Source organism: Scardinius erythrophthalmus, assembly GCF_964197995.2.
Source record: "Scardinius erythrophthalmus genome assembly, chromosome: 6".
Lineage (NCBI taxonomy): Eukaryota > Metazoa > Chordata > Actinopteri > Cypriniformes > Leuciscidae > Scardinius > Scardinius erythrophthalmus.
The window spans coordinates 4,684,839-4,707,074 of NC_138226.1; the positions used below are offsets into that span (position 1 = coordinate 4,684,839).

The 22,236-nt window shown below is 36.8% G+C and overlaps 1 protein-coding gene across 1 annotated transcript; it reads left to right on the forward strand.

Annotated features, from left to right (window-relative positions):
* The first annotated feature begins 1,948 nt into the window (after nucleotides 1-1,948).
* On the forward strand, nucleotides 1,949-22,168 carry galnt3 (UDP-N-acetyl-alpha-D-galactosamine:polypeptide N-acetylgalactosaminyltransferase 3 (GalNAc-T3)). Its single transcript, XM_081367549.1, has 11 exons — nucleotides 1,949-2,078; nucleotides 2,993-3,571; nucleotides 5,905-6,077; nucleotides 9,909-10,058; nucleotides 12,265-12,499; nucleotides 13,527-13,644; nucleotides 15,062-15,262; nucleotides 17,445-17,576; nucleotides 17,761-17,862; nucleotides 19,183-19,335; nucleotides 20,793-22,168. The coding sequence occupies exons 2-11, from the start codon at nucleotides 3,075-3,077 to the stop codon at nucleotides 20,904-20,906; spliced, it is 1,875 nt and encodes a 624-aa protein (XP_081223675.1). The 5' UTR covers nucleotides 1,949-2,078; nucleotides 2,993-3,074; the 3' UTR covers nucleotides 20,907-22,168.
* Nucleotides 22,169-22,236: the final 68 nt, after the last annotated feature.

A 22,236-nucleotide genomic window follows, 5' to 3' on the forward strand; every position in this document is an offset into this window, starting at 1 on the left:
TAAAACAACGCAAAAATTTGACATTAGTGGGAGTCGCGTCTCTCTTGCCTCCTCTGATCCCATTGAGTTTAATCCCTTGTGCGCTGGGTGGGGGTAATTGAGAATGAATGGCGGAAAGTCACATGAGAGGAGGCAATGCCTCCCATCGTGCTATGGTTGAATATGATTGGTTCGTGTGATAAACCCTGCCTCTTTTTTACTTTTTTTTGGTGAGCAGTCAGCTTGGTACATCATGTCTGTGACTGTATTTACCAAAAAACAGGTGAACATTAGTTCACACTTATTATTGTTACTTATTATTTTGGAATACATGTAAAAAATGCTTAAAAACACAAACTTGAGATTTTATATGTGGTTTAAATAAAAAGAACATTAACATATATATATATATATATATATATATATATATATATATATATATATATATATATATATATATAACAAAATTAAGTTTTACTGGGACATGATTTTACATTTTATAAAAAAAAAAAAAAAGTGAGGAATTTGCCTCCTCATTTTTAAACACCACTGCGCGCATCTGTCTCTCTCTCTCTCTCTCTCTCTCTCTGTGTGTGTGTGCTGTTTTTCTATCCGGCGGGGTCTTCAACATGAAAGCACACTGACTCATGGGGACTCGTGCCACCTTGGGATGTTGGGACCATGAGGGAATAATTGTGTGTGTTTATGTGTTTATTTTTAATTTTTGACAACATATTTTCGAGATGGCTGACAAAAATGATGATAGGCTACTCTGAGCAGAAGAGGCTATATTGCTGGTTGTTTTTGTTTTTTTTTGCTACTTTTATTACTATTTTACTTATATATGCATATAGACAGGGATATTTTTTCTTCGAATTGGCCAAATATATTCTCTTAGATGTCGAGTTTGCAAGGTTTACAGAATAAACTTTTAGCTTATAGTGTTACGGTAAAGAATTTTAGTTGTGCAATAAATCCACATCAGCCTGATGTCAAACAATAAACTTTGAGATACATAATCAGATGGCATATGTTCATATGTCAACCTCCAGCAGCAAGAGTCAGTCACAGTGGGAAGTTAAATTTCTAGTATCCTACAGATGAACACTGAGCCTCTCTGGTATTCTTCTCTTGTCCGGTTCGTGTCCGGTTTCTTTTCTTTGCTCTGCAAACACAGAAGCTCTTTATAAGTCCATGTGCATGGGGACCCGGTGATTAAAATCCTCAGGCTGAGCATGTCTGGTAAGTGTTTTCTACATCTACCATATATGTAATAGGGGTAATTTATTGAGGTAATTTGTCTAAGTGAGTTTATCACTGTCGTGACATCCATCACTGATGTCGCGCGACGTTTTCGCCTAAGTTTTTTGCATGAACCGCAACACGAGACATGGAAACAGTTGAAGCCAGTTATCGGTTGTGGATGAGTTAGGTTTGTGTAACATAAATATTATAGCTGTGATGTGGGGTGTGTAGCCTATTATTATAGGTCTGTCTTTACTAATTAATGCTTAAACACCCCCCAAAGGCAACACCGATTGCGCTCAGAAAATTACTGAAAAAGAGAAAAAAAAAGAATAGCATCTCGCATGCTGTTCCTTTCTTCTTGATTTTACGCGTTCCTGATCTGTGTCTCCTAACAACATCCCAGCGGAGGGCATGTCCGTGACAATCCAGTTTAAAAAAGAACAAAAAGTAGAATTTTCTTTTTATAAATTATTCTTTTCACAAAGCCAAAAAAGTATGGAGGGTGCTCAAAATAAAGAAATTCTGTCAAGTGCCATGCGTTTTTTTTTTTTTTTTATGTTCCTCTAATAAATTGATCAACTTTCTCAGTGGAAGAGTAACATTTTTTTTTTAAATGTTGACGTTGCTGAACTCACCCTACAAGAGAATGAATGATGTGGCGTTTACGCACGCGTCACGCAAGCCCCGCCCCGTTTACCTGAAATACGCGCACCTGGATCCACGACGCGGAAGTCCTGTTGAGATTGCGCCACTTTGACATCGCCGTGGTCAGCAGTTCTGCTTTGGGACAGTCGTTGTTGAAGTTCTAAACTCTTTTGGATATGAACTGACATGAATTTTAAGCGCAGTCGGTAGGCTATGTCTTTCTGTTTCTTTACTGGACACTGATTCACAGTTTGGACAGATGGTGTTATTGTGCTATAATAGTGATTAACACTAAAATTACTCAAAATGACGTACATAAAGCAACATGTGTCGCATTAAATGGATTTTTTTCTGTCATCCAGGAATACCTCACCATGTGAACTAATTGTTTTTAATAGAAAGAACGTAAATAGCAAAGTGTGGTTACACTTAATTTTAAGGTGTCTTTGTTACACTGTAATTATACATTAAAGTACTGAGTAATAAAGTAACTACTAACTTATATAGGGTTAGTTACATGTAATTTTGCATCATTTATAGTTATGGCTATAGTAACTCCATGTAACATATGTAACAATGACATTAAATAAAGTGTTATTTGCTTTTCTCCAAATTTCTGTGACAACACTCCCCCATCTCACATGTCATTAAAATGTATTTTCATTGACAAAAAAGTGTTTTAGTAAAGAATATGCATCTAACTTTTGATTCACATTACGTTGACTTACACATTATAAGGTTGGAAGCCTTAACATGCATTCAAGGGTTGAAAGAAAAAACTATTATGATAAATCAAAATGATTTTTTTTATGTCTGTCTGATGTTTGTAATATGATTAATACTTTTCCATTGGTTAAAAGTCCCAATTATCATTTGGAAAGGTTTTACCCCAAGGCAGTGTTGTTAAAGTAATTAAATTCACAAAATTACCTCTCATGTGAAGAATGATTTCCCAGCCACCTAAAAGAGGCTTAAATATCAAAGAAAACATTTATGTTGGATGTTCAGAAGCGGAGTTCCAGAGTTTTCCGTTCTCAAGCCAGTTGTCAGAAGTGTTTCACTTGTTGGCAGGGCTCTGCAGTGTCATCTTTTAGTGCTCACCTTTCTCTCCCGTTCCCAGGTTGGACAGGCGGTGATGTTTGGCACAGAGAGCGTGTCAGGTGAAGCTGCTTTGTTTCCCACTCTCTGAACTCCTCAGAAGAATGCCACTCTTCCGCAGGCTCATGCGCAGACGGCTGCACCCATGGAAGCTCGCCATCGTGGCTTTAGTGTTCGTGACTTTCCTGTTTCTGATGCAGCGAGAGGTGGTCAGCCAGAACCCCCAGAACGAACCCTGGCTCAAAGGGATAGTGGAGAAACGGGATGGCGTTCTCGGGATGGTGATTGGGGCGGTGAATAACTTCCGGGACGCTATGCCAAAGATGCAGATCAAAGCTCCCGTGAGGCAGCAGGAGCGCGAGGGCAGTCCGGCCTGTCTATCCGGATACTACACGACCGCTGAACTACGACCGGTCCTGGAAAGGCCACAGCAAAACCCCAGTGCCCCAGGGGCTTCTGGGAAGGCTTTTCACACTGACAATCTGGGCTCGTCGGAGCAAAAAGAGAAGGAGAGAGGAGAGGAGAAGCACTGCTTTAACTTGTACGCCAGTGATCGGATCTCTCTGAGCAGAGACCTCGGCCCTGATACCAGACCTCCAGAGTACGTGCCCCCGGTTTGCTTTATGTTTGTCTTACAGTTCTGGCAGCATTTGATTGAGTGAGAGGTTAGTCAGACTGCTGGACAGGACGTATATTTGTATTGTCTTGATGTATTATCTGTCTCTTTCATATTTAAATATTCAGGGTACAGAAATATCAGGGAGTTTTAAAAAGCCATGGTCACTGACAATTATTAAGTGAATACACATTTTTAGTCACCATTAAATCGAAATTGACAACTTTTTGTTTTAATGGAACATTGCAGTATTTATTATAAATGATTTTGTGTGCATATATATATTAATTAATGTGCCCTTGTCCCCCCCCCCCCCCCTTGCAGCGACATCTCTTCTCTTCTCTGATGAGTGTTTACTGGGGTGAGGGCAGGACAACCAACCTGTCAATCACATCAGATCCACCAATAGCAAACCACAACCATCCAATCAATTACGGATGACAAAATCAAGTCCCGCCCTATATTTTGTCTAGTTCCGAAGCCGTTTCACTCGTCACAATAGGGAGCAGCTTCAGCATGCCCACTTTAATGGTTTAACCTGCTGGATATTGCTCATTCGTGAAACATGAGAAAAACAGATGTGATTGAACCATTTTTGCATAAATTCTCACTTTCAGCTCAATTAAAGTATTTATGTAAGAATGGAATTCTGATTTACACAGAACTTTCATGTTTCATAAAAGCAGCCCTGTGAATGCAGTATCTAGAGAAATTATTTTTAAAACAATAATCTGTGTGGGAATCCTTACTATTGTAAATGTTCCGCTGAAAGGAATAATATTTCAGAAAATAGGCATGTTGAAACTCTAGTGTATAAACATTTTAGAGGGTCCTTGTGCAAAACTGAAATGCAAAAGTGTGAATTTTTTTTTTTTTTTTTTTTTGCTGAATCAGCTTCTGATGTGGGTTATGGAGTGCCGAACCCAAAACCAACAAAAAAATAACTTAAGAAGAAAACCTTGTAAATTCAAAATGGTATAATTCAATTGCATATACAGTACAGTGCATAAGTCTAAGACTTCTATTTAGCATTATACTAATTTAAAACATTTTTTAATATCTAGCCATTTTTATGTGGGAGTTTTCTTTTTTTATACATTTGCAGTATATATATATATATATAATATATTTGTACGCGTCACATGATCAGTGTCAATCATTTACTTGATTAGTCACCTACAAATAGTGCAGAATCTTTAATGGCATAGTGTTTCTTTACTTGACATTTTTCAAAATACTTTACACAAGAATGTTTGTTTGCATATAATCTAGAGCAGAATTGATTTATCTGTTGGATAATCAGTGGCTCTGTGGAACTACAGACTAGCTTTTCTCCTCAGACAAGTTATTTAAACACGTCTATGCAGATATTGCGACTAATTACAGACTGAGACAAAGATGAACTTTTCTCTAATTAAACACGTTTGTTCTTGCCCTGATGTACACAAATTCCTATCGCTCATTGTTTTACAAAGTATCACACAACACACAATTAGTCAACTGAAAAAACATCCAGACTAGGGCTGGCAGTAAAATAAAAATCAAGTTAAAAATAATTCAAATATGCACCAATATAAAAATACATAGTAGAGAAATATCAGTTGCACTTTATTTTACAGTACGTGTACTTACAGTGCACTTAAAGTACTGGTTAATATAAGGTAACTACATGGGTTAAGGTTAGGTTTAGGTGTTGGTTCAGGATTAGTTATTACCCAGTTATTGTAACTAAAATAAGCACATAGCATGTACATGGGGAACAGGACTGTAAAATAAAGTGCTACACAAATATCTATAATAAAATGTTTTAACACATGTACAATAATTCTATGCCAAAACAAATCCTGAGAGATAATGGAAATGAAATGTTGAGTCAGTGTTGAACTGATTAATTGAAATTGGCAGTTTAATCTGACTCACAGAAATGAATCAAACTTTCCTTTTCTTTTCTAATGCTGGTTTTGCTACAATCGTAGATGTTATTTTAGTATATTTGAAATACAATTATAGTTAAGTTAATATATTTTTTTAAATTAGTTTTAGTAATTTTGTAGTGTGTTTTTGTCATTTTTATTAGTTCGATTTTTTAAATATATTGACAGTAAATATTGTTCATTTTTATTTCAGTTTTAGTTATTTTAGTATGCCTTGTTTTTTTTTAAACAATATTTTATTTTATTTAAGTTCATGTTTATTTTATTTCAAGTAATGAAATTGTTCTAGAAATGGTTTTAGTCTTTAGGAAAATGAATGGCCAAACTATTTATTGACTTCTATTGAGTAAAATCCCCTCTTTCCTTCATATTTTCCTCTCTCAGATGCATCGAACAGACGTTCCGGCGCTGTCCGCCCCTGCCGACCACAAGCGTGATCATCGTGTTCCACAATGAAGCGTGGAGTACGTTACTGCGGACCGTCTACAGCGTCCTGCACACCTCTCCTGCTCTGCTCCTCAAAGAGATCATCCTCGTGGATGACGCCAGCGCTGACGGTAACTCACCTCAAGCCTGCGGTCCCTCGAGACCATCATGTGCTTTAATGGGCGTCCGGTTTCACTCAAGCAACCCGTTTTACAGAATTCTTGTAGGCCTGCTGACACCTGGCCGCTTGTTACTACGGGAAGCAGAGCTGTTTGGGAATGTTCTCAGAGGAGTTTTGCTCAGTCAGTGAGGTATGGGGGGGTATCAGCGGACTCTTAAAAACCAGATCTGTGACAGGCGGACCAGGAAAATGAGCATTAGAGCGACTGGTTTTCCAAACTGGTTTTACTTCAGGAGCCATATTTGACATTAGACCTCAAGTGGCTCAACTCAACACAGCAACAAAATCGCTTGGTAAAAATAGAAATGCCTTTAAAATCAAACCTTGCATTTTTTTGCAGAATTAATTTTGGCAGTATGCAAAATAATTGTTATAATTAAGTTAAGTTTCTTGAGTTTCAATGGATTCATGTTCTCAGCGACTAAAACAAACACACAATGTTTATCCTCGCTGTGACTTGTGTTTAAAGGCATAGTTCATTCAAAAATGATAATTCTGCCAGTAATTACTCACCCCGACGTCGTTCCAAGGTCGTAAGACTTTTGTTCATCTTCGTAACAGAAATGAAGATATTTTTAATGAAATCTGAGGGATATGTCCCTCCATTGACAGCTACGCAACTACCACTTTGACGCCTCAAAAAGTTCATAAAGAGATCATAAAAATAATCGCATATGTATTCGATGGTTTAGATGGAAGTGGTTTAGTCCAAATTTTCTGAAGTGACTCGATCGCTTTATATGATGAACAGATTGAATTTAGGATTTTATTCACATATAAACATTCATCAACACACACATCAGTTGTGGTAAACGGAAGCTCAAGCATGTTCACTTGACGTGTGAGAACAAATGAGGTTCATTCTCGTGTTACGCATCATCTTTGAACCAATGAGGTTTGTTCTTGTGCGTCAAGCAGATTTGGTTGAGCTTGTTTATGTTCGCTGATCAATGTTAAATGTGAATAAAAGACTGAATTAAATCTGTTCATCATATAAAGCGATAGAGTCTCTTCAAAAACCTAAACCACTGGACTAAACCACTCGATTCAAATGGATTAGTTTTACGATCTCTTTATGAACTTTTTGAAGCGTCAAAGTGGTAGTTGCGTAGCTGTTAATGGAGGGACAGAAAGCTCTCAGATTTCATTAAAAAGATCTACATTTGTGTTCTGAAGATAAACGAAAGTCTTACGAGTTTGGAACAATATGAGGGTGAGTAATTAATGACAGCATTTTCATTTTTGGGTGAACTAACCCTTCAATGTAGTCTGGTTTCTTACACATTGTGTAGTTTTGATCATGGTTTTTGAGGATGATGGACCTGTTAATGACATCTGACTAACTTTTTGCAGAAGAATTTGCACCAACATACCGTAGTGTTTGTTTGGGCACAATTTTTTTTACAGCAACAACAAAAGACAAATAAAGCAATTGCTTTCCTAAATATGCAGAATTACACTGCTGTTCAAAAGTTTGGGGTCGAAAAAAAACAATTTTCAAGAGGTCTCTTGTGCTCACCTTGGCTGAATTTATCTGATCAAAAATACAGTAATTAGTCTTCAGTGTCACATGATCCTTCAGAAATCATTCTAATATGCTGATTTGCTGCTCAAGCACAACATTTCTGATTATTATCAGGTTTATTATTATATGTTGAAAATATCACATTTTTATGGAAACAATGATACTTTTTTCAGGATTCTTTCAAGACGTTAGAAAGAACAGCATTTTTCCAAAATAGAATTCTTTTGTAACATTCTAAATGTCTTAACTGATACTTTTTTGATCAATTTAGAGCATCCTTGCCAAATAAAAGTGCTGCTTTCTTAAAAAAAAATCTCACTGACCCCAGACAATCGAATAATAGTCTGTATAGAGTTAGTTGCGTTTGGTTATTTGAATTTAGCATTGATTTTCAGATCAAAACAAACCTGATATGCATTTTTTGGTTGAGAACCACTGCACTAGTAAAGCATCTATCCGTTGCCCTGGTTGAGTCACGCAGGGAATGAACTTTCTCTCTTGGCAGCCCGCCAGTGTGAGGAATGAAAGCCAGGGAATTGGCTTTCAACTATTCCTTTACGCTCCCTCTTCTTTTAATTACACCCTCCGTCTCTCCTTCTCAAGCAGTTCCAGCTTCCGCTGAGAAAGACCAGTCTTCTGTGTGTTGACCCCTGCCCTCAGAGGCAGCCAAAACCTATAGGACGTCCCGCAGCGCTGCTGTGAATCATTTCAGCTGCTTTCAGCAGGCTTGTGCTTTACACCTTTACTCTTAAATGATTCTGAAGAGGATAATACATATTATGTGACATCATAAATCATAATGTCTGTGTTGGGAAAGCTACTCTTAAACTGCAGCGTCCCAAGCAACTCATAATTTAAAGTAGTTAAATGGTCAAGCAACCCTCCCTGCTGAGAATGAAAAGACTAAGGTGTTGAAAAAGACTAAGCCTGGTCTAGTGCAATGGTTTAGGGAGGTTTTCTGTGCCATTAGTATCACCAAAAAGAAATGCAAAAAAGGTGGCATGCCATTTGGTCTGATTTAGTGCTGTTAGTTTGTGCAGAAATGATACACTTCTGTTTGACGTTACTGTATTCATCACTATTTTTAGCCAGTTACTCCTCAGTTCTGTATAATATATAATATTATGCCAAAGTGCTGGTCGGCGGCTTTGCCCTGAGGGCTGCTGGGAACTGCCGACTCATGAAAGGAGATATTTATGCTTAATGAATACGTACACACCCATATCTACTAGATTAAAGGTACTGCTTGTGCTTTGTCCTGCTCTTTTAGATGTATTATTAAATCTTTTATCCCAGCATACTGAATCTAAGACATATCCTGACAGAATACTGAATCAGTTTGAAGACAAAATGTTAGACGGTTAACCATATGCAGTAACATTTAGAAGTTAAAAGAGCACCGACTGACATGATATAAATAAAACGACTCTGAAATCGTTTTCAAAAACTAGTGAACAGCTTTGACTCTACCTCATACTGACTACATAGGCAGCTGCCTTCTAAGGGAGCATCCGCATGAACTGAAGAGACATGCTTTTATGCTCTACATATGCTTGATATTTTAATAAGCATCGAAATACTTGACTTACACACACATATTAAATATATACTACCGTTTAGAAGTTTGGATTTGGTAAGATTTTTTAAAGTCTTTTATGCTCACCAAGGCTTAATTTATTTGATCAAAAATACATGAAAAAGCAGTAATATTATTGCAATTCAAAATAACTGTTTTTAATATGAATTTATTTTAAAAAGTAATTTATTCCTGCGATGCAAAGCTGAATTTTCAGCATCACTATGCAGCTGCTCAAGAAAAAATTCTTATATTTATTGTTGAAAACAGCTGTTTCGTATTTTTGTGGAAACTGACACTTTTTTTTTAGGATTCTTTGAAGAATATAACGTTTAAAAGAACAGCATCTATTTGAAATAAAAATCTTTTGTAACATAAATGTCTTTACTGTCAATTTTGATCAATTTAATACGTCCTTGCTGAATAACAGTATTCTTTTCTTTAAAAAAAATCTTAGATCTTAGCAGCCACAAAATATTACATTTTTATAACAGACATTTCTCTCATTTCATCTTCCATCTGTATGCATTTTGTACTGAGCTTGTTGCAATGCATTCTGTTATTCCCTTCTCTGTGAAAGCATGCATGCATTAGAATTTTGAGTAAAGAATGTTTAACAATTATTGATTGCAAATTAAATGCACAAAAACACATTGTTTTGACTTTTCTGTTTCTCACAGAGCGACTAAAGGACGACCTGGATGAGTATCTGAAACAGCTGCACATCGTTCGCGTGGTCCGCCAGCGTGAGCGAAAAGGTCTGATCACTGCCCGGCTCCTCGGGGCCTCCGTGGCCACAGGGGACACGCTCACCTTCCTGGATGCCCACTGTGAGTAGCCAAACTCTGGCATGTGAAATCACTGAGTTATATGAGCGACTTGCCATTTTAAAGAGCAAATCACTCCCACTCAAGTTGCTGGATTCACATTAATAGGCTTTGTGTCTTAATAAAAACATACTCTTTTTAACAAGCCTGTGGTCAGTTAGAGCTGCGCTGCGCTGGAAAGAATCTGATGCTTTTTTAATTCCGTCTGAGTTTAGGCTTGTTAAACATTCATGATGTTATTTAGACCGTGTTTGTGTCCTCCGCTGGTGTGGCTGACTGGGATACGATCAGGCAGAATGCAACAATTTGCTCAAATTGATTTAGAACACAGTCTTATTTATTCATAACGGCTGTGTTTATTCATCTGAGTGTTGTAAGTAAATACGTTCAAGTAAATGAGAGTAAGAGGGGATGGTTTAGCCTAAGGATTGGAAAGTACTCTATGCAAGTTTGCAAACTTAAAGAGGCCATATTATGCACAATGTCTTGATCTTTCTTTTTGGGCTCTACTAGAATAGGTTTTCATGCTTGAATTTTCAAAAAACACATTATTTCCCCCATATTTGACATTGTTGCAGCACCTCTCTTCCCGGTCTGTCAGTAACGCTCTGGGGTGCGTTTCCCAAAAGCATCGTTGGCCAACTATGTTCGCAACTTCGGCCGTTATCAGCATAGTTCAACGAGTCAGTGGTTCCCGAAACCATCGTTCCAACGAACATTCGCAGACAGCATCGCAAAATTGTGTGGTTGGAGTGACAGCTCTCGAGCTGTGGTTAGAAGCATAGTTTCTAGTTTGCATGACATGTGGACTTAATAAATCCTTATCCTGAGCAAGATGACAATCAGTACAACCTGTGTCTTTAATTTAGAATACATACAAATGTCATTTACCTCTTAGTTTGTCAAGAGATTTGAAGCACTGTGTTTGAAGAGTGCGCATGTGCGAACGTGCTCTACCACGTAAGAACAGGCCGATGATTGAATCTGGAAATAAAGCAAAATAACTGAGAAAGATGAGAAATAGTCCTCAGATGCCATGTCTGTAATTTATAGCAAAACATCTAGCATTACTTCGAACTCAAACAGATTCATTAAAGAAAGTTATTACTCCAACACCTGCGTGACATCATTACCAACTTGGTTGAATGACCAATTTGCGACAATACGGTTTTGGGAAAAAGTCGTGACTAGCTAGTTGATTTATTCAACGATGCATCGTACTATGGTAGTTAGGAAGCGAGAGCCCAGTTGGGCGGATACAACTTTTTCTAGTATTTTAGACATAAAGGGAGGATTTGAAATGGGTCTATAATTTGCTAGATTATGTGGGTCTAATTGTGGTTTCTTAATGAGGGGTTTTATAACTGCCAGTTTAAATGTTCTTGGAACATGACCTAAATATAAAGATGAGTTAATAATATTGAGGAGACTATAGGTAACACTTCTTTCAGTAGTTTAGTGGGTATAGGATCTAATTATCATGTTGTTGTTTTAGATGAGGTGATAAGTTTATTTAACTCTTTTTGTTCTATAGTTGTAAAGCACTGTAATTGTTCTTGCGGGGTGATAATTAAGGCTGAATTATAAGGCGCGATTGAGGATTGAACGTTTACAATTGTGGTTCTGATGTTTTCTATTTTCTCAGTGAAGAAGTTCATGAAATCATTACTACTAAACTGTAACGGAATATTTTGTTCAGGTGACATCTGTTTATTTGTTAGTCTAGCCACGGTGTTAAATAAAGACCTAGGATTGTTTTGGTTGTTTTCTATTAGTTTGCGGAGGTGCTCAGCCCTGGCCTCTTTTAGGGCCTTTTTATAACATGACATACTGTCTTTCCATGCGATTCTAAAGACCTCTAAATTAGTTTGTTTCCATTTACGCTCTAAATTACGGGTTTCTCTCTTTAGAACATGCGTAGTATTGTTGTACCATGGTGCTTTAATTTTCTCTCTGACCTTTTTTAATCTAATGGGTGCAACAATATCCAATTTTCCAGAGAGAATGGTGCTCATAGTGCTAGTTAATTCCTCTAGTTCATCTGTTTGTTTAGGTTCACTGAGCAGCTGAGACAGATCAGATAAGCAATTTGAAAAATTATCTATGGTGGATGGAAGGATTGTTCTGCCTGATCGATAACGCGGTGCAGCATGATATATTACAGGAGTACGTAATATGCAAGTTACCATGTAATGCTTCATTTGTTTAGGTGAATGTTTCCACGGATGGCTTGAGCCGCTGCTGGCCAGGATAGCGGAGAATTCCACTGCCGTAGTGAGTCCTGACATCACCACCATTGACCTGAACACATTTGAGTTCATGAAACCCTCACCGTACGGACAGCACCATAACCGGGGGAATTTCGACTGGGGCCTGTCCTTCGGCTGGGAAACCCTTCCAGATCATGAGAAACAGAGGCGCAAAGATGAGACATACCCAATTAAGTAAGGAAACGTTAAGCTTTACAATAAAGTAGGGGTGTAACGGTTCTCGGTAAAAAATCGAACCGTACCGCTCTCCACCCACGGTTCGGCACACACTTGCACCACAGTTCATCTCAAATCTGACGACGCATACGCATCTATAATATGGTTTGTTGAAAATAACAATGCGTATGTAATGAGTTAGGCTAATGCTTCTGTTGATGGATACGCATACATGGAAAACATGGAAAGCAAATATTGAGTTCTCTTCAACATGCCTATCTTGGCTAGTATCCTAGCAAACATAGTAGGTAAACGTAAACCGTAGAGAAAGAGTGCATGTGTCTTGCATTATTCCATGCATTTTCTTAAAGTGACAGCAGCCTAATATTCCTGCTGTTTGTGTTTTTAATGTTAATCAAACAACAAAAGACAATGAAATCACCCACTGCGTTTGTAACCTTAATAATGATGAATCTTTATTTAATTTCTGCAGTGGAGATTATATACAGTTGTTTTACATTTGATTACTTTATTCAGTTTCTGTTCCTGAAAACTACTGTTGAAAACCTGAAAAGCACTGTTTATTTTATTTGTATCGTTTGCTCTATTGTATTTATTTGTGCTGTTGCTTGTAGTTTGATCATTTGTTCTTATTTTCTTTATTTTTAATTGACGGTAGTCCTTTTTTCCCTGAACATAGCGCATACTGAACCGTACCGAAACCGTGACCCTAAAACCGTCATACAAACCAAACCGTGAGTAATTTGAACCATTACACCCCTACAATAAAGGAATTGTTCAGCCAAAATGAAAAATATTTACTCATGCCATGACTTTCAAAATCCATAAGGTTTGGAACAACATGACTATTCCTTAAATGCTTTTACTGAGAGATTAAATAGATTTGATAATACTCAGAAGTGAATTGTTTGTTTTCCATTAAATGCTTTTGTTATCCATACACACACACACACACACACACACACAAAAAAAAAACATTCAAAGCAGAGAAACATTTACACTGTAATTGCATTTGTCCTCGCAGGACGCCAACGTTCGCAGGGGGATTGTTCTCCATTTCCAGAGATTACTTCTACCATGTAGGAAGCTATGATGAAGAGATGGAGATTTGGGGAGGAGAAAATATTGAAATGTCCTTCAGGGTGAGTCAAAATTCATGTTACACAGTCCTTGTTTATTAACATCTTTAGGTCGTTCTTTGCACATACACACAACCGTTCAAAAGTTAAGAAATTAATAGTTTTAGTCAGAAGGACACATTTAATTGTTCAAAAGTGACAGTAAAGACATTTACAATGTTACAAAAGATTTCTGTTTCAAATAAACTCTGCTCTTTTGAACTTTCTATTCATCAAAGAATCCTGAAAAAATGCATCATGGTTTCCACAAAAGTATTAAGCAGCACAACTGTTTTCAACATCAATAATAAATAAGAAATTTTCATAATATTACAGTTTTTGCTGTTTTTTTTTTTTTTTTTTTATCAAACTAAATGCAGCCTTGGAGAGCAAAATACCCTAAACTTTTGAATGGTAGTGTATATTGATTGGCAACCTTGAATGAAGCAAGACTGATTTCTGCATTTGCAATGTAATGGATCAAACACTTTTAGAAATTCACGGCAAGCAAATTATATTAAGTTTTGTCTTATTGCTTGGTATCTAAATGTTCTTTAGTTATTTGAGAAATTATCACATTAACTGTTAAATTAAGTAAAAGATGTGTGTATGTAACTTAAATGTGTATGTCACGATATAGCATTAAGCTTTGTATCAGTAAACCCGGTAGTATTTTGGAATGACCGTGCTTCCCTCCCTCATGTCCCCCTGAGACGAGAGATTTCTGTATTGTGTGTCTGGAAAAAAAACTCAGATGACGCAAAAATCGTCATTTAGCATCATCAGAGGCTTTTTGTCCAGAGACGAGAGACGCCAGCCAGTAGGAGGAGCTCGTTCCGCATGTGTTCAACCCGCCCATTGGGGGATCTCACGATAAAACGCCGTCTTTTCAGTTTCGAGTCGCCTAGCTGTATCATTTCTCCCGATACTGCCCTCTGTAACCAGTAGGCGTGGCTTGGGAGTGTCCTCGTAGGGCAGCGAAGCAAGTGCATTCTGGGAGTTGTTGTCTTTCATCCACATGAGCCAAAAATACATTTTCTCAGTCTAGAAGGCACCAACTTCTAAAATAATTTCACATTTCCACTACATAAATGACCCAATTTAAATACACATTCATCTTTCCAGCCGAGAAATATCCCTTTAAATTTACATGAACTTACTTTTGTAGGGACTTTTGTGAACATTTAAGTGGTGATGCAAATGAATAATTAAATCAGAATTTTGAATCAGTTCATAGAAATTAATCAATTTCCAACTCTAATGGTATTTCTGCTTTACAATCAGTGACTATACAAAAGCAAGGACTGGGAAACTAGTTAAATGACACTGTCTTTATTTAAAAATCTGTCCATGAAGTTTCCTAATAAATAAAGCTCTTCCTTTTCCTCTCATTAGTTGAGGCTGTTTTCTTTAGTGTTGACCTCCTGCTGTCGTCCCTCAGGTGTGGCAGTGCGGCGGGCAGCTGGAGATCATCCCCTGTTCAGTCGTTGGTCACGTGTTTCGCACTAAGAGTCCGCACACCTTCCCCAAAGGCACGCAGGTGATCGCTCGCAACCAGGTGCGTCTGGCTGAGGTCTGGATGGATGACTTTAAAGAGATCTTCTACCGGAGGAACCAGCAGGCCGCTCAAATCGCCAAAGAGGTACAGCTCCCAACATTCCCAGTCCCTCAGTTCAACAATAAGATACTTTAAGATACAATTAAGATTATATTACAATAAGATACTATAAGATTCAAAAAGATACAGTTCCAATAAGAGACTGTAAAGGTTTAGTTGTAGTGAGCAACTGAATGGCACCAAGGCTAGTGTGTTGCTCCCAACATTTAAAGGGCTCCACCAGTCCGATTCCCCCTCAGTTTTTCCCAACTGACCTATAAAATAAAGGCTAATATATGTATATTAATAATACATTACTGCTTATTAATAGTTAGTAAGGTAGTTTAGGCATTGGGTAGGATTAAGGGATGTAGAATATGTTCATGTAGAATAAGGCATTACTATGTGCTTTCTAAGTACTAGTAAACAGCCAATAATATGTATATAAAGCAGTGGTTCCCAACCTTTTATTGTCTGAGACCCCCTTTTTCCCAAGAAAATATTTTAGGGCCCCCCCCCCCCCCCTTCACATTTAATGATATTATCGCTCTTGTTGGCTAGCAGCAAGGATGACAAAATATGTTGTTTTCAAGCAAACGGTAGGCTATGTTTATTATAACCAGATATGTTTATGCACAAATAATAGCCTATAGCCTAATATTGAAAATACAATAACAAAAACATCAGTGGGCCATTTGTAATTTAAAAACGTAAGCCTAAGAGTAGCCTATAAATTGGCCCTATTTGAATCGCAATAAAAAAATATCAGTATTCACACTGGTGTGTAGGTAAAAAAAAAAAAGATTGAATAGCCTATATAGGCTATTACAAAATTACTGCTGTCTGGGACCCCAATACTTGCATGTTATTTGTGAGGCTTTATCAATAAGTGTGAGGATCTGCTGGTCGTGAGTAATTTGGTCAATGGTGAAGAGATCTTTACAGGGTAAGACATCTTTATCATCCTCAAGGGTCAGTCTGGCCCATTTGTATTTGTTTTTTAAGGCTGTCATGGTTAAAATCCCATTTTTGGTCAGCCAGGCCAGGGAATGGATCAAATTAGCTAATGTAATATGATCGTTCTCCTTAAAGCATGCATTCCTTTTTTTTTGCGCTATAGCGATCGTTAATAAACATGCGTTTGTTAACAGAATAATGCGTCTTTTGGAACCGGAATTACTTCTCTGTGTTTGGCTATGACGAGTCACGCAGGTCAAGTACCACTACTCTTCAGCGGCGGCGATCCGAACCAGTGTTAAATAGTCCCAATATAAACACTTATTATAGGTGTACCATAGTGATTCAGAATAAGACAAAAACACGGTTTGGAAGATGGATTCATAATGAACTCGCTCATTATATACATTTTGTAAATTTTTAACATAGAAGAAGTTACGGACGACTTGAATGCTCATTACTCAAAACTTTTCAAAATATGACGCGACCCCCCAGAGAGCTCGCCGAGACCCCCTTGTGGGCCGCGACCCCCCTGTTGGGAACCACTGATATAAAGTCTTTTTGAAAACGTTTTTTTAAGTCTTTTTTTAGCTGATAAAATAAATGATTTTATTCATATAAATATTTGATAGTTTAATTTTTTTTTAAATGTATTATAATAATTTATGTACATTTAATTATTGAATTTATGTATCCTTTTAAATAAAGGAAAAAGGCTAATGATCAAAATAAATAATAATAATAATAAAACTATAAATACAATTAAAAATGTAAATAATAAATACAACTTTTTATTAATTATTTTTAAGATGACAAATATGTTTCAATAATTTGCATTATTTTTATTTAAAAAAAATATTATTACAAATAAAATATTTTATTTAATTAGAATGAAATTGAATTAATTAATTTGTTTATTTCATAATTTATTATATTTTAATATTTTATAAATACCTTTATTTGATTTACCTAAATAATTAAACTGCCACAGTTGTGTTATACGAATGGATTTCCTGCATTTGTTTGCTGGGATCGTGGAGTTAAGAGTTATGAGACTAAAGGCCTTTTGCCAGGCTTTCGTTGTGCTGGTCTTCTGCAAACTAAACCACAGAAATCCCTCAACATTCCCAACGTGTAGCCAAGACCTGATGCTGGATCATAACCGTAGACAGACAGCTTTAAAGTGGAGCCTCAGACAGCTTTAATATGAGACTCTAAGACAGTTTCTGTAATGAAGCTACCATCTCTCTCTCTCTCTCTCTCTTTACAGCGCTCTTTTGGAGACGTCTCCAAGCGTGTAGATCTCCGGGAAAAGCTCCAGTGTAAGAGCTTTTCCTGGTATTTGAAGAACGTCTATCCGGAAGTCTTCATGCCCGATCTCAATCCGCTGCAGTTTGGCGCGGTGAGTGTGTGTGTGTGTGTACAGTGGCTCTTTCGCTCTCTTTATTCATCTCCCTCTCTGGTGTTGTGTCTGCGGTTTCCCACCATGCAGCGGATCTCGAAGAAAGCCGTTCTGTAAAACCTTGTTTTAACAGCTTTCATGTTACGACACCACAATCCGTTCCATTCCCTCCTTCTCCCTCCAGATAAAGAACGTCGGGAAGGAGGCCTGTTTGGACGCGGGAGAGAGTAATGAAGGAGGGAAACCTCTCATTATGTACCCCTGCCACGGGATGGGAGGAAACCAGGTAATTGGAGCAGGAACAGTTTGTCCTGTAAATAATTCAAGTGAATAGAGAAAACCACACATAGGCTAAACCAATTTGTTTTTAAATGGTTATTAGAAATTTGGTACAAAATAATAGCAATTATTTTTAATCAGGGGAAAGTTATTTTCTTTATTATATACTAAATTATAATAGTTTAAATCAGATGAAGGTGCTCTTTTGAGGTATTTACTTAAATGAGGAGTAAAAAATCAAATAAAATCTAAAATAGTCCATACAGTTTAATCACTATATTTTATTATATAATATTGAAAGTTATGTTAAGGTGCTTTTGAGGTATTTTTTATTATTTTATTTTATTTTATTTTATTTTATATTTTGTTTTGTTTTGTTTTATTTTATTTTATTTTATTTTATTTTATTTTATTTTATTTTATTTTGTTTTGTTTTGTTTTGTTTTGTTTTGTTTTGTTTTGTTTTGTTCTGTTCTGTTCAGTTCTATTTTATTTTATTTTATTTTATTTTATTTTATTTTATTTTATTTTATTTTATTTTATTTTGTTTTGTTTTGTTTTGTTTTGTTTTGTTTTGTTTTGTTTTGTTATTTGAAGGAACAGTACAACCATCTATAAAAGTATTCCATACAATTCAATCATATTTTTATTATATAATATTTTAAATTAGGTAAATTTACCTTTGAGGTATTTTTATTTAGTTTATTTTATTTTCCTTGAAGGAACAGTAAAAAAACAATAAAAGTAATCAATACAATTAAATATTTATTGTATAATATTTTTGACGAGGTGAAGGTGCTTTTGAGGTGTTTTCTTTTATTTTTTTATTAATATAACTAATTTATTTTTATTTTCCATGGAGCAGTAAAAAAAAAAGCTATGAAGTTCATAGTTCATACAATTCAAGCACTGTATTATATTTGAAATCAGGTAAAGGTGCTTTTGATGCATTTTATATTATTTATTTTTATTTAAAGTAACTGTAAAAATACCATACAAATAGTGTATAATTCATGTACTGTATTCCAAGTTCTGAAGTCATGCGATGGCGTTTTGCGATGAACAGACCAACATTTATGTTGTTATTCACTCAAAATCTTTTCCTGTGCCAGAGATCTCAAATGTCATTTGCCGATCGGTCATCAAAACTTGTTTCTGAACACAAACACGAGTGATATTTGTTCTCGGTCCATCGCAAATATCATTTTAATTAGTTCTCTTGATATGTGTTCCCGAAACTCTCAGGAGTTTCCAGGCAAACATCTTTATCTCTTTAATGAAATGTTTTCTCGATGGTGAAGGTCATTTCTCTCCTCTGATCGTACAGTATTTTGAATACTCGACCCATCATGAGATCAGGCACAACATTCAGAAGGAGCTCTGTTTGCACGGGACGGATGGAGTCGTCAAACTAGAGGAGTGCCAGTATAAAGGTCACGACACCATCACTGGACCTCAGCAGAGATGGGAGCTCAGAGAGGTAAAGCAACACTCGTTCTACTCGTTGATCCACAACTGCTGAAGCTCTGCTGTTCCTCAACTCACGCTTCTCAACATTGTCTTTAGAGTCCTGTCATCTCCTGATGTGCTCGTTAATGCTCAATTCATCAAAACTGAAACATTGATTTGCAATATGTGTGGCTTTGTTGCAATCTATCTATCTATCTATCTATCTATCTATCTATCTATCTATCTATCTATCTATCTATCTATCTATCTATCTATCTATCTATCTATCTATCTATCTATCTATCTATCTATCTATCCCCTCGTATCTATCTATCTATCTATCTATCTATCTATCTATCTATCTATCTATCTATCTATCTATCTATCTATCTATCTATCTATCTATCTATCTATCTATCTATCTATCTATCTATCTATCTATCTATCTATCTATCTATCCCTTCATATCCATCCATCCATCCCCTCGTATCCATCCATCCATCCATCTATCCCCTAGTATCCATCCATCCATCTATCCATGCATTCATGCATCCATCCATCCATCCATCCATCCATCCATCCATCCATCCATCCATCCATCCATCCATCCATCCATCCATCCATCCATCCATCCATCCATCCATCCATCCATCCCCTCGTATCTATCTATCTATCTATCTATCTGGATTGTCACACTGCATTATGTGATTGCTTTACATACATGCAATTGACCCTTCGCAGGGAGTTTGACTGACAGGCGATCTGACCAATCATAATCCGCCATCCGGCGAATCCGCCATTTTTGTCCGACAAAGCAGTCAAGAGAGTTAGTAGATTAACGTTGGAGGATTTGAACTTGAAAAACGGAGTGTACCGATGTCTTTCCGCAGTTAAAACAAAATTCCTTCTTATGTTCTTTCATGTTTATTTGATGCTATAAATGAACTAGAAGGAAGAGACGATCGGTTCACGAGCAGCTTTAACTGAGAGATCTGTCAGACACAATAAAGAGCCACAAAACGGTATTTATTGTTTACATTTCATTAAAAAATGACCAAATTTGAAAGTTGAGACTTTGTTTCATATCAAAAGTAACCTGGTCTGTCCTGTCTGTCAGCGCGTTGTCAGTGTCCTCTCGGCGTGGCTTGTCGGACATAGCAACAGTAACTAAAGGGGGCGGGTCTTTGCGAAGGGTCAATTCTGCCCAAATCTGGCCTTTTGGAACAACCCTTGGGTCTGAACTGAAGCACACCTATAATGCCTTAAAATACTGCCAACATAGGCATCTCACCTGTGCACAATCAAACTTTTTGAGCAGACTAAACCCAAAGCATATATTCAAGAATATAGACAACTAAGGCCAAGAGCTTAGTTTAAGTGCATGGCTTCCTGTCTAATGCTAATTTAAGCCTGCTAATGTTTGGTCATGTGATTTGGCAGGACAGTAGTGCTGATAGATCCTGCTGTGTTATTTTATTCCCTTTGCAGGATCAGCTGTTCTATAACAAGGGCTCGAAACAGTGCCTGGGCATTCGTCACGAGAACCCCTCTCTAGTGCCCTGCAACCCAGCCGACAGACACCAGCTCTGGGTCTTCACTTGAATGGCGTAACCACTGACACACACGCACACACACACACACACGCACGCACGCACGCACACACACGCACTACCGGACAGTCTTCTATCTGACACAGATAATTAATTTATTTTTGTATGCAGAAAATATTGCTGCTGGAATGTTGGAATATCTATTGGACCAAAAACATAGCATTCACAGACATTCCAGTCTATAGGGGCCAAGACACCTTCTGGGTGGGCACGCAAAAATGTACAGCAAAGTTTTATTATCTGTCGTATTTCATTTCATTGTGTCTGAAACACTACAGGACATGTTTCCTTGCGCAGTTGCTTTTCTAAAAAAAAATGTTTTGCCGGAAAAGCTCAACCACTGATGCTCGATATCAGCTGCATTTTTTTGAATGTGAAATGCAGATTATGGACGTCTAACAAGAGCTGAGGCCTTAAAACATTCTTCAAATAATATTATGCAAGCAGATTTCACAGCACCAAAGACTTCTTGAAAGTATTTTCTCCATAGTTCCTGGGGTCATTCCTGTTCTGCAGCACCTTTTGAAAACTGAATATTCTTGTGTTGTAATTTTAGGGAGTATTTCTATAAAAGGGTTTAGCAGACTTTCAGGAATATGTTCAGGTCAAAGTCAGACACTTAATGTGTATTCATTTTATTTGATTATTGTGATTATAAACAAGGATGGAGGTTAAAAGCTAAAGTAGTGAGGGATTGACATTTAGTAATATTAAGGTGGAAAACTCCATTAATCACCCAATGAAACAAAATAATTTTTGTTTTGTTTGAAACCTTTCAGTTAGAGCAAAATAACTTGAATTATTTTAGTTTTTTATTGTAGAAGTGGCAAAACATGGCAAAAATGAGAAGTACAATTATTTGATGTAGTTTAATATTTTATCCAGTATAATAAGAGACATATATGATGGAGAAAATGTGCTGCATAACAGGAATGACAGTGATCAGAGATTCTCGGTCAAACATTTTAAATGGAATTTCGGTGGGATGTTTTTGTTTTTAGCCATTAAATACTTTGTTTTTTAACCAAATTTAAATATTTTGTGTCTTATTATAGGGTTCCTTTGTATATTTTGTGAATATTTGCTAAGAGTTCTGAACGCGAGACTCTTTTGCAGTGCCACAGACTGTCAGCAGGGGGCGCACTAACACAAGCGTCTGCCTGCAGATCATCGAGTCAACCGCAAAAACAACAGATGAGAAATCTATTGATACTTTTAAAAATTACATCAAATGTTTACATCAGTCAGAAAAAAATGTGCTAAATATGGCTTATAAACCATGTTTCCTTGAATTGATGTAGATCAATGTTCTTTGTTTAGAA